The 12,719-nt window shown below is 36.6% G+C and overlaps 1 protein-coding gene across 1 annotated transcript in view; it reads right to left on the bottom strand.

Moving 5' to 3' along the window:
- Window positions 1–12,719, bottom strand: part of CCDC102B (coiled-coil domain containing 102B) — a 261,921-nt gene that overhangs the window by 164,764 nt on the left and 84,438 nt on the right. The window contains exon 7 of the mRNA XM_027771330.1: window positions 8,134–8,242. Within this exon, the coding sequence (XP_027627131.1) occupies window positions 8,134–8,242 (109 nt within the window). The remainder of the gene's footprint in view (window positions 1–8,133; window positions 8,243–12,719) is intronic.

Genomic DNA, 12,719 nt, shown 5'->3' with positions numbered 1-12,719 from the left:
CTGCTCTCCAGGGTGTGGTTATGGCCTTATGAAATCATTTGAAGAAAAACCCAACCTAGCTAATGGTTAGCTAAAGAGAATCAGAAATGAAAGGTTTGTGTCCTAAGGTGCCCACTTGGCTGGAATGTTGACGTGGCACAAATATTCTAATACTCCAGGTGTCTTTGCTTGACCTCAAAAGCAGTTGCTTGTTTGTTTGGTGTGTGTGTGTGCGTGTGTGTGTGCGTGTGTTGTCTTGGTTTTGGTTATTGGTTATTTTCTGGTTTATTTCAGTTTCCTAAGTGATTTTATTATTTTATTTTATTCCTGTGATTTTATTATTTCCCCCCTCAATCAGATTTCTCTACTCATTAAATCATGTTCATTTCCAGTGCTATTTTCATGCTACCTAACATTATTCCAGTATACACTTAGAAACTGTCCACATATAAAGAGTTTAATGTTTTTGTATTTTCTCTGCCCTACATAAAATCCTTAGGTGTGTTTGTGTGTTTTTAAGCATATCTTTTGGAAGTGATTATTCTTCTTCAAAGAACGCATGTGGTCATGGAACACTGAAATCAACAACCATTAACCAAAATTAACCGTTCTCTAACCTAAGATAAAACTGGTAGAATTACAGTAATGTATCATGATTTATATTGTATTTGGTATGGATCTTCCTTTTCTTAACTTATTGTTAATTTGCCAGTGGGTGCACATGTTTGCCAGAGAGACCAAGAGAGGGAGAAAGCCTCCCCCATGAGGAATGGCCCAGCTGTCATCTCTTCTCCCTTCGTCCCTCTCCCAGGGACTTTAGGCACGCATGCACGCACATCAAACTGCGGGGTCTGGTCCATAGACCCAGTCGTCTGCCATGTGAGAGCCAGCTCTCTTAACTACCAGGCCACACGCTAGCCTGGTTTAAATATTTCCACAAGGAGAGGAACACTATCCATTTCCAACTGTAGTCCCCATTCCCCAATCGTATCTCAACATACACAAACATAGACCCTCCAAACTCCAAAACGGTGAACTTCTGGCCCTAGATCCTTGCCCTTAAATTATATAGCTGGCAAACAAATAAATAAATAAATGGGAATAAATGCATCATTTTAAATATCTTTGTATCATAGAAATGTTTACCATCAGTACCTTTGCTGTAATATGCAGGGGTAGGGAGGGGAGGTGCACTTACCCTCGGGGAAAAGGACAGAAGGTGGATGTCCTGGGCCAGTGTCCTTCTCTACAGGAAACTGGTTCTCAGACAGAAAAGCCGATGCTACTTACGAGAGAAGATCCTTACCTAAGGAGTGGTCCTCACAGAATTGTCTGTGTAGGGATTTCTTAGAGAAAGAAAAATAAAAACAGGAACTTTGGATCTCAGAGGCACTGGAAATGTCCCATCAGCTGGGATATTAAATGAGATGAGTCACGGAACGATGCTGCCACTGCAAGGCACTGTCGGTGTGCAAGAAAACTCACTTAGAGACCCCTCCTCTGCTTCTTTCAGCCAATTTTTATCCTGATTCTCAAACTATTAGTTTGTTTTGGTTCTTGTTAGCATGATTCAGTGAAATTAAGCCAATCACTACAGACAAATCAGCTTATGCATTAGCATTCTGCTTCCCTCAGAACGCTAATGTCTAACAGTCAATCGCGAGGGAGAGGAGGAGGGAATCAAGGGGAAAAAAAGAAGCAAAACATTTAAGGAACACAAAAAGGGAAAAGTATCTGTTGATAATAATGTGTATGATAATATCTTTAACTGGACTAATACATAGAGCATTCATGCTGGGAAAATTCATTTCACAAGCTGAAATTTAAATGATATATAATGATTGAATGTATAAAACAATTTAAAATCCAATATGAGCTTGAAAAAGATACTTAATTTCTGTAGATTAATAAAATTTTAGTTGGTTTATTTCTATTGCATTTAAAATTTAAAAATAGTATTGCTTAACTGAAGTAGTTGTTAAAAAATCAGATTTTAACCTATCCCTTTTTTTAAAAAAAATCATCATCTTATGTTTCTACAGGTAAAGTGAATTCTGAATAGCCTAATTTTTTTTTCATAATTGTTCTGATAGTCTTCGAATTAAGTAAGTCATCTCAGTGTTCTGAGGGTTATCTTGGCAATGCCTATAAATTATCCACTAATAGTTCAATTAATTCTGCTCTATGTAATTTAGTGCTTATATTATTCTTAATTACATTTTTTCAAAAGGTCTTGAAGGTACTTATATCAGCAACGTGGTGCCCCCAATGCTTCATTTTTTCTTAGGCATTTTTAGAATTCTAATATAGAGTTTTATATGCCTCTCATGCTTTGGCCTGCCAGGCTAATTCATGTCATACAAAGAACACAGAACAGGTCTCATGATGGATGGGACTTCGGGACTTCAAGCGTGGAGGTTCATCGCAGTGCCCTGGAAAGTCTGAACGCCTTAAGGATGTAGAGCAGAAAACACATCAGCTAATAGAAGACCCATCTCAGAGTCAACGACCCTCCTTACACTGTAGCCACAGCTTCGTTCAGAAGCAGAAGTACTGACCGCCAGTAGAGAAGTGCTAATGCAGAGTGTCATTCCTTTCATATTCACCACCACTGGAGAAGCACAGGGGTTCAGACTGGCTATTCGGCAGGGAATAAAGCAGACAGGATCTAATTCTCACAAAGCTGACCGTCCAATGGGAAAGGCGTGCAGTAAATAAACACTAAAATATGCATCTTGATAAGATCTTTTAAAATTTTAGACATTCGTTTGATGGCAAATAGGAAAAGGAGAAGACTTTAGATAGAAACAACTTTTCTTTAAAGAAGTGAAGCGTAAATGGAGGCTATGGGTGAGATGTGGTTGGCTGTGGGAGGGGAACCAGGAGTGGGAGATGCTGCAGACAGAGAGAATGGCACTTAGCCACTGAGCAGGAAGAGGGGTTCGTTTTGAGAAATGAATGACAGCCGGTGTGGCTAAAGGTGAGAATGGATGAGGAGAGTGACAAAGCGGGACAGGAGACTCACTGCAGAGTGAAACTAGGTAGGCAACACTGAAGGATAAAAGGAAAAGAATGTCTGTACTCAGACAGCCATCCCTGTGGCTGGCCAGCTGTACTCCTGGGACTCCAAGTGTCTTCATCTGTTACTCCTTCCTACCAGAAGGAAGAGGGGATTATCTGACTGAGAACTTTAAAAGGGGAATCTGGGCACATGGTAGCTCTGTCCCCCATGTCTTTGGGAGGTATCTCAGCAATAAAGCACACATTCCAATCCTCACCAACATAGGACGTAGAATGGGAAGGTCCCATGTGAAAATAAATAAATGAATACACAAATAAATAAATAAAAACTTCCATCTGTCCAACTCAACGATGTGGATGTAAGTCACACTCTCAATATGAGAGCTCAAGATCAGAAAACCAGCTTTTCCTTAAATAGGAGCCGAAAGTCTTCAAGATATATTTATCAATAATTACGAAGGCAAAAATTTAATTAACACCTGTTAATAAGGTATCTGAATAAGTACTGCTCTATTATACAAAATACTGACTTTGCAGCAAAAACTAGTTAGATGCTTCCCAATATAATTTATTTCTCATTCTGTGTGTAAGCTTGAAGACATTTCGCAACCTCCCTTACAGTTCAGGGCACTGTGCCAACGGGCACACACCGATGAACGCTAAGTGAGATAACGTACACTACTCTCAAGCCAGGCTCTGGGAAATCATTCTTCCTTTCTCTTTCTTTTAACATGTAGTGTCCATCTGCCTGACCTCTGAGAACCCAAAGGACAGCAGAGTCACGAATAGAAGTATGCCCTCTAAACACAGGGACTAGACAAGAGTCAAAGTAATTGTCTTTTGGCGACTTGACTGAAATTTGGAGTTTTTAGAGCAGAACAGAAAAGAGTGGGTTCCTTACTTGACAACCATAGAACCATTGGCAACTGATTATTTAGCCAAGGGGATTCGGATTTCCAAAGTACTTGGAGAACATTGAAATGTTTCAAGCAAGTGGATGTTTTAGAAATATCAGCCTAAGCGGTGGGTGAGGATGAATTAAATTAGACCTACTGAGAAGGAGGCTGGGAAGAAAGAAGCAGAGTAAGAGACTGTGATGAGTCTGAGAAGAAGCAGAGATGGGAAAGACGGGTGTGAGATACAGTTTGGAGCAGAACTGACCGGGTACGTTTGTGTTTTTAATCCTCTTGCTTGGAATAAATGCATTGAGCTGCAGAAATATTGGGCTGTTGGAAAACTCAAGACGTATTTTTCTGTTTTTCTATGCAAAAATGTGTCATGACTTTTTTGACAAGCCAGTAGGAATGAGACAATGTTTCAAAATTATTTTCGAACTCAAACTGCACAAATGTTCCACCATGCACTTAACTTCCACTAAGTGCCACACAAAGGCAGCACAATGCCTGTGTCTTTAGAATAGAAAAGAAGTTACTTTTCACTTTTCAGCTTGAGATTAGTTTTAAAACGTCAGCAATGTCTCACAGAAGGCAGAGGATCTCTTCTATTACAGGAAGAATCAGTCATTGCTAAAGTGAGGTACCATCATTTTTTGTAATGTTCTTTACACACCAGTGATTTAAGAATTTATTTTTCTTTTAGATTTTTTGCCACCAAAATGTATGCTCACCAAAAAGAGACAGAGAGAGAGAAAGTGAAAGGCCGCCCCCAGAAGGATAGCATGACGCTGTCTCTTATTCTCCGTTCTCCTCTAGGGGTTTCTGGCATGCATGCACATGTGCCCGATGTGATTTTCAAGGCTCTGGGTCTGGGACTTGAACCATGCAGTCAGCCATGTGGGATCCAGCTCCCTTAACCTCCATGCCACCTGCTGATGGAAGAATGATTTTCTTCTACAGCACACAAAATTTTAAATTTATTTTTAAAATCTCCGTATTTCAAACACATCCGTTTCCAACAGTAACAATTGCTAATTTTTCTATCAGCAGTTTTTAGCCATGCATGTATTTGATTTTGATTATTTCAAGCATCTACAGAAGAGTTATACTTGTATTCATTGTTGTATAGAAAAAGAGCCACAGTAAAAGCAGAGGTCATTCCTTATCAGATGTTTGAGAAGGAGAGTAAGAAGGTTAATTCATATGAAGTTTCAAGGGATACATCAGGATCCCTTCTTTCTGATCATCAACCAATTGTGTGAGAACTTTTAATATTACACAGTTATACTTTGTCTATAATACCATTTCTAAGTGAAGCATAAGATTCTTGTCTGTCCTAATCTATTATAAAAAGAACTAAACAAAGAATACAGAAATTATTACATATGACTTATTATTACCTATTACTTCAGTTTTTAAGCATTCTTCAAGCATTTCATCATATAAAAATAATTTAAATATATTTGCATATCCCATTTCTTTAAAGAAATTCTAAGAACATCAAAAATTCCTTGTTATGAAGCAGAAAAAGCTGCTGTTCTCCCTACAGTTATCTTAATGTCCTTGTCTTTGTTGTTAATGACTTTCCATTATCCACAACAAAAAGATGTTTTTTCACTCATTGTCATTCATTATTCAGATTTGAAGCTCAGCTAAGGAAATGCTCATTCAAAAGCGTAAGCAGCGAGGACCGCAAGGCCATGGTGGTTAAAGGCTGGACTCCCACGTGGCCAATGCAGTCTCAGTCTCGGACCTGGCAGCTTACTTTCTCGTTTTCCCTTTCTCTTTCTCTGCCTCTCTCACCTCAAGTTAAAAATAATAATAATAGTACATAAAATAAAATAATTCTTTTTTAAAAAAGAAGTTTAAGTAGGTCAAGCCATAGTGGCACAAGTGAGAGGGCACAGCTGTGTGATGGCCCCAGCTAAACGGGGGCCCTGGGTAGGGTTCTGGCCCAACCTGAATAGAAAAGTGTACACCTGACGATCTAGCGACCTAGGAGCCTGAGCTGGGGGGCGGTGGGGATCGAACACAGTGAGACTGTCGAAACAGCCTACACCTGTCTCTATCTCCTTCCCTCTCTCTTTTATGAAAAAAAAAAATTAAAAATATAAGTAGTTAGGTTAATTTTCTCCAGTTTTGAGGTTTCTACTGTTCTTAAAATCCTACCAGCATTTTGTTTAGTAAAACTATCGTATGGGTTAATATGTATTTCTATAGGATCAAAAACCACAGACCCAGCTCACATTGTATAATGCCATATTTGTTTCAATTCTTTTCTCTCACCTAGAAAACTTTATTAAGCAACTTGTAGTCAAGATTTTCAGATTTTTTATCAAAAGAAAAATCATCTTGGGATAAAAGCAATAAACACTTCAATTATCGCTTTGTAAACCAACTCTGTCACTTTTTTCCAAATGAAAAGGCTTATACTCCAAGAGGAACATTATCAAGTCTCTACTGCACACTAGTGGCAAGAGACGGTAACTGCATGTGTATTTTAAAATTTAAGACCAATTCTGTCTTAAGTATTAGCTTAAATGTGAGTCGAATTGCGAGCACATTATATTACAGAGCACATACACGTACACTTTAAACATATCGTGATTTTTGTGTTGCGAACTATTTTGTGTTGTGACTGATTTTTTTCACTCTATGTTAATTTTATGGTGAACACTCACACCCAGAGATAGATACTTGTGAATATAAGTTCTATGAATTCATATACGTGTACACATACACATGCACACATATATATGCACTGTACAGACAGACATGCATTAAATGTTAATTAATTGGTTTTAAATATTATTTTAAAACATTTAACTGGACATTATCTTTGCCCATTTTTTCCTTTTTTTTTTGGAGAGGTTTTTTTTTTTTTTTCTCTATAGGGCGTGTGCGCTTGCCAGACAGACAGAGAGAGACAGAGAGACAGAAAGTGAGAAATCATCCCCCAGGGGGATGGCCACGCCACAATCCCTTCTCCTCCATTCTTCTCTCGGGATCTTGGGCACGCACGCACACGCGCCGGCGTGAGTCATAAGCCACCGGGTCTGGAACGCGAACCGCGGTCAACTACATGGGAGTCCAGCGACATAGCCATTACGCTAACTGCTGGCCCCCATTTTTTCCTTTCTTTTCCTTTTATTTTCTCATTAGTCTTGTCCACATAGTTACATAGTATAATGCTATTAGTACAAAATATGTGTACAGTAAACATATTTAAAATACTAAATACTAACACATCATCCAAGTGGGAAGCATTCACCACAGCATGTGATTGATTTAAAAAGAAAAGTAACTGATTCTGATAACTACAATGCCAATGGTGAAAAGAACTTAAATTCACTTGAGATAAATTGATATTTTTGGACTGCTTCATTAAAAAAGAGATAAAATTGTCTGTGACAGGTGGTATGCTGTTATATGTCATCTTCAGCTGTCTCCTCAATTGTGCCTTGAATGGATATTTAATTGTATCATTTACCATTTCACTGTCCTCTCTTGTACATATGTCAAAACATCATGTTGTACATCTTAAACATACAGGAAGATTTTTAAATAATTATTTTATTTATTTCATTTGTTATTATCATTTTTTTTAATTTGACCAGAGAGAGAGAGAGAAGGAGAACGTGAAAAAGCAAGCCGCCAGATCCAGACCGCAAACCACAGCTGGTCATGTGAGAGTCCAGCACTCAACCACCCCACCACCTGCCAGCCCATATCAACAGTTTTTTAAATGAATTAAAGATTAAAACTTCAGAAAAAATATATTGGAGTAATATTCCTTATGGCTCTCATTTGACATAAGTTTACTATTGAGATATGATTTCAAATATCCCCCATATAGAGAAAATTCTTTTGTTTTTTTTCCTTCTTTTTGCTATTGAGTGTGTGTACTTAACAGAGAAAGACAGAGCAACAGAGAGAGGGAAAGTGAGAAAGCACCCTCCAGGCGGATGACCATGCCACAATCCCTTCTCCTCCATTCTCCGCTCCAGATTTTGGGCACCTTGGGCTGGTGGGATTTTCAAGTCTTGCGGGGACTAGGATTCAAACCGCAGAGTTGGCCATGTGGGATCCAGCTGCCCTAACCACCACACTACCTGCCGGTCCACAAATACAAATTTTAACCTGCCTCTCTCTCGGTGGAGCCTGCTGCCCACTCCCTCACACCGGCAGAGAAAGCAAGCCCTGGGTCTCATCCTTCCCTTACACCTGTGTCCCATACCTCGCTCGTGGTTTTTGGCTTCGAGTCTTTGAGTTCTGCATACTTCCATTTCCATAGCGATAATGCTGACTCCAGCCGCTCTATTTCTTTTTCCAAAGCTGCACGCATTCTAAATCATCATGAAAAGAAAGCAAAGTAGATGTACAATTTTTAAATAATTCTAAAAACATATGTTTCTGCTTGGTCATACCTGCAATGAGAAAAAATATTTTCCAGCTTATTAAAAATTATAAATATTTAGTAAAACCTGTTTGAATGTGTTATTCTATCAGTCAACTTTGAAGCAGTTAAACATTTCATTTGGTTTTGCCAATATTGATTTTCTGCCTCCCTTCTTTCATGTATGTCACATATTTCTCTCAATTCCTCTTATTTGTACTAATTTTTACACACTCTAATGAATAAGTTATTAACTTTAATAGGGCTTTTATCTATCTTCACCTTGTAATAGTAGTATATGAATGGAGAATGCCAAGGAGCTAACTGAATTTTATTTTTTTAATTTATTGAGGATACACAAGAAAATTTTAAATATTTGCAACCTTGTTTTAATAAAGCAATTTCACTGGGTCTTTATTTAAATTGTTTAAAATAATTGAAATTAATTTTCCTATTTGTAGAACTAATATTAAAACATGGTCATTTAATATCTCAAGCATTGGTTTTTATATCTTTGCACACAATGTCCATTAGAGCTTGTCACTGAAAATAATTATTTTGTTTCTGGTTCTAATTAGCATATTTCAAGCTCTGCAATTGGCCTATCCTTATCTGTGTCATAGATTAGATTACTGTTCAAAGAAATTCTTTCTTTTTCTTCTACTGCCATGGATAGGTCAATTTCCTCATTCCTCAATTGTAGTTTTTGACAATGGGATATTAGTAGATGTGACCGAAGGAAAAGTTGGAAAAGAATCTGTGTGGTTTGGGCTAAAACTAAATAAACCATGATTACATGCGACACTGAGACTCTGTGGTTGTTTCCTACAGCCTTGGAGTATTTATAATTAACTAATACACAAATGTGGCAAAACTTCAGTGGTGTCATTTATTGAGGATACACAAGAAAATTTTAAATATTTGCAACCTTCTTTTAATAAAGCAGTTTCACTGGGTCTTTATTTAAATTGTTTAAAATAACTGAAATAAATTTTCCCATTTGCAGAACTAGTGTTAAAACCTGATCACCACCTTCAGTGGTGTCTTTTAAATGTCATTTAAAAGATCTTAGAAACATATTTACGGAGCTAGAAAATGTGTGCAGAATTAAAACTGAATGCTGTTTACGTATCTATAAGAAATACTACCCTTCTGGGTAGCAATACGATGAAAATAATTTAAAATAATGTTAAGCTGTAAATATATTAGTTTAATCCAATCAAATGGATAGAGACCTATTAAAGAGTGGTATAATTAAATTTGCATGAATCTAGCCACAAAATTGAAAGAGGATATACAAGAATTAGAGCTAAGCTCAAGACTGGTTGAAGAAGTAAGAAAGTGCAAGGCACCATTTATAGGAATCCGATTTGGAATCTTTGACTAACAGCAAATAGTAAATAAAATGAACAGACACATGGTTTGTCATAGAAGTCTAGAACCAATGAGCACTGAGTGTGAATGCACGTAGCCCCAGAGAAGCAGCCGCAGCCCACATTTCTGACAGATGATCAATCCGTGTGGCTGATGACAGAAGTTGCCTACATGATACTTCCATTGTGCTTAGTGGCTGTGAGATACCAAGAAAGATATCACGAAAGAATATAACATATAGAAACAGTAAGCAAATTACCAAATGTTAATATTTTGTGTTGAGTTCAGAAAGTGGATGCACATGTACACAAGAAAAGAATATTTAACAGATACTGGGTATTGACTTAGATTTGTGCATTGAAGTTGAAAAGTGTAATAATACTGTACTACGTTTGGGCCAGCATGTGACATGGTGGTGAAGGTGCCTTGCTCCCATGTGGCCACTGTGTAGCTTGAGTCTCAGACCAGGTGACCTGAAAAATATGCCAGGTGTGTATGTGTGCATGCCCAAAATATGGAGAGAGAATGGAGGAGGAGGGGTTATGGCCTGACCATTTCTCTTGGGGGAGTGATTTCTCACTTTCCCTCCCTCTATCTCTTTCTCTCTGTCTCTCTTCAGCAAGCAAATGCACCTAGGAGGTAAACAAAAAGAAACTGAAAAAAAGTTGTAATAATTTGTAATTTTGTTGAAATGTGTAAAATAAAATTCACCTTTATCATTTTAACGTGTTATATTTATGTAAGCAGAATTGGAAAATAATGTGTCAGTAATTGAAAAATTTAACAGGCAAATAAAATATGCTGAATTAATAAAATAATTTTACTAAAGGCTTTAATTAATTTCATTTGTATAAAAAGCATGTATTGGGGGAACCAGCAGTTAGTGTAATGGCTATGTCGCTGGACTCCCATGTAGTCGACCGTGGTTTGTGTCCCGGACCCGGTGGCTTAAAACTCACGCCGGGCGCGTGTGCGTGCGTGCCCAAGATCCCGAGAGGAGAATGGAGGAGAAGGGATTGCGGCGTGACCATCCCCCCTGGGGGGTGATTTCTCGCTTTCTGTCTCTATGTCTCTCTCTGTCTGTCTGGTGAGCGCACGCGCCCTACAGTGAAAATCTCTCCAAAAAAAAAAAAAAGCATGTATTGATAAATTTCTTCTTAAAATTAATTTCGAGAATAAATTTACTTATAAATAGAGTAATAGAAAAATTACACTTGACAATTTGTTTAAAAATCTAGATTTGAAAATCTATAAATTCAAAAGCATACATTTTGAGAAATCAAATGTCAGTTTTTGACACTGCACTTCAATAAACCACATAGTAATTTAAAAACTTAAACTCAAGCTTCTAATAGCAAAACTAGCTTATAGTAATGTAAGAGTTGGGTAGGATTACTGTAAAGTGAACATTGATCCTCAAAAATGTTATCAAAATTATTGGAAAATTACTCTTTCAGAGTTTTATCAATAGCTTATAAGTAGTAGAGGGCAAACAATATATGAAACTTTTTATATCGGTTTTGTAAAAATATAGATATAAAGTTTCAATTAATCCATGTAATATCTAGACACAGAATAAATATTTAAAGGTAGTCCATGAAACGTCAACAGAAGGGGATTATTATTATTTTTTTTAGAGGTTTTTGCTATAGGGCGCGTACGCTCTCCAGACAGACAGAGAGACAGAAATCAAGAAATCACCCCCTGGAGGGGTGGCCACACCACAATCCCTTCTCCTCCATTCTCCTCTCAGGATCTTAGGCATGCACACACACGCGCCCGGCATGAGTCCAGCGACATAGCCATTACGGTAACTGCAGGCCCCCAGAAGGGGATTATTATCTCTTGATAAGAACATGTATAGTATCCTGAACTGGACTGGCATGAAGTGAATTCATTTTGGCTAAATACACTTTATAAGCTAAGTGATGTACACTGATTGAATGTATAAAATAAATCAAAATAGAATACATTATTTAAAGTAAATTTTAAAAAGTAATATAATTTTGCCAGTTAAATTAAAATATAAAGAATTCATTAGTATTCTTATTTTAAATAAATTAGTAATGTTTCAAAGATAATAAATTTTATCTCTTTAAGTGTACATCTTAATAAAATAATTTGTATTAGATTTCTGAAATAAAATCATGCATTTTTATTATATAAAAAGTTACACTTTCATCAAGGAAAAGTGGAGACAGGCAATTGATAAAATCATATTTAATGACAACGTGATACGCGAATATTTTTTAGGATGACACTGCCAAAAAAAAAGTGTGATCGGCAAGCAAGCATAAAGGACATTGCACATATAAATATATGCAGCAGAGGGCACTCTATAAATCCTTAAATTTTATGGCCTAGTCAATTCATTCCTTGTTTCAGGGAGATCTTCACAAATTATTTCATTCTACAGTTAAATTAAAAATTAAATGAAATTTATGTACCATCCCCATGGTATCTGAACTACAAGAGAACAGAGGAAAAACCTTAATAATTATTTTAGAGGATATTGCATTTTTTAAAGAAAAAAATTAAAAAGTTAAAGTTTAGAAAAATATATTTTCGGTATGATTATATAAACTTTCAAAAATCAGATTGCTAAGAAAAATAAAATGTTCAGGATCTGAATGATAAACAGTGAGCCAAAATTATTTTTATGAATAAATATAATTATATTTTGATACAAATTTTGATACTTTTAAACTATCATGTTCTCATAATCATAGAAAATAAAGTTTGGATATCTAAACAGAAAGATTCTCAGGAATTAAAGGTCCTGAAACATTAACACCTGGCAATAAATATTAATCATTTTTGAACTGTGGAAAATTTCCTATCAAATCAGCATTTTCTGAGTCTATTAATGTCAAAATCTTTTTGCTAAATAAAAATAATTAACTTGTAATAGCAAGCAGATATGCATTTTTATATACCACTCTGAACTTTAACGTCGGTATTAAACTGCGAACATAAAAGTCTGTGCAAATATCCTTTTAATAAGCATTATGCCAGTTTGTGATTACACTCTCTTTTCTGTTTAATTACAACTT

The sequence above is a fragment of the Tupaia chinensis genome, unplaced genomic scaffold, assembly GCF_000334495.1.
Source record: "Tupaia chinensis unplaced genomic scaffold, TupChi_1.0 Scaffold000206_1, whole genome shotgun sequence".
Taxonomy (NCBI): Eukaryota; Metazoa; Chordata; class Mammalia; order Scandentia; family Tupaiidae; genus Tupaia; species Tupaia belangeri.
This window is presented reverse-complemented; position numbering and strand designations above follow the sequence as displayed.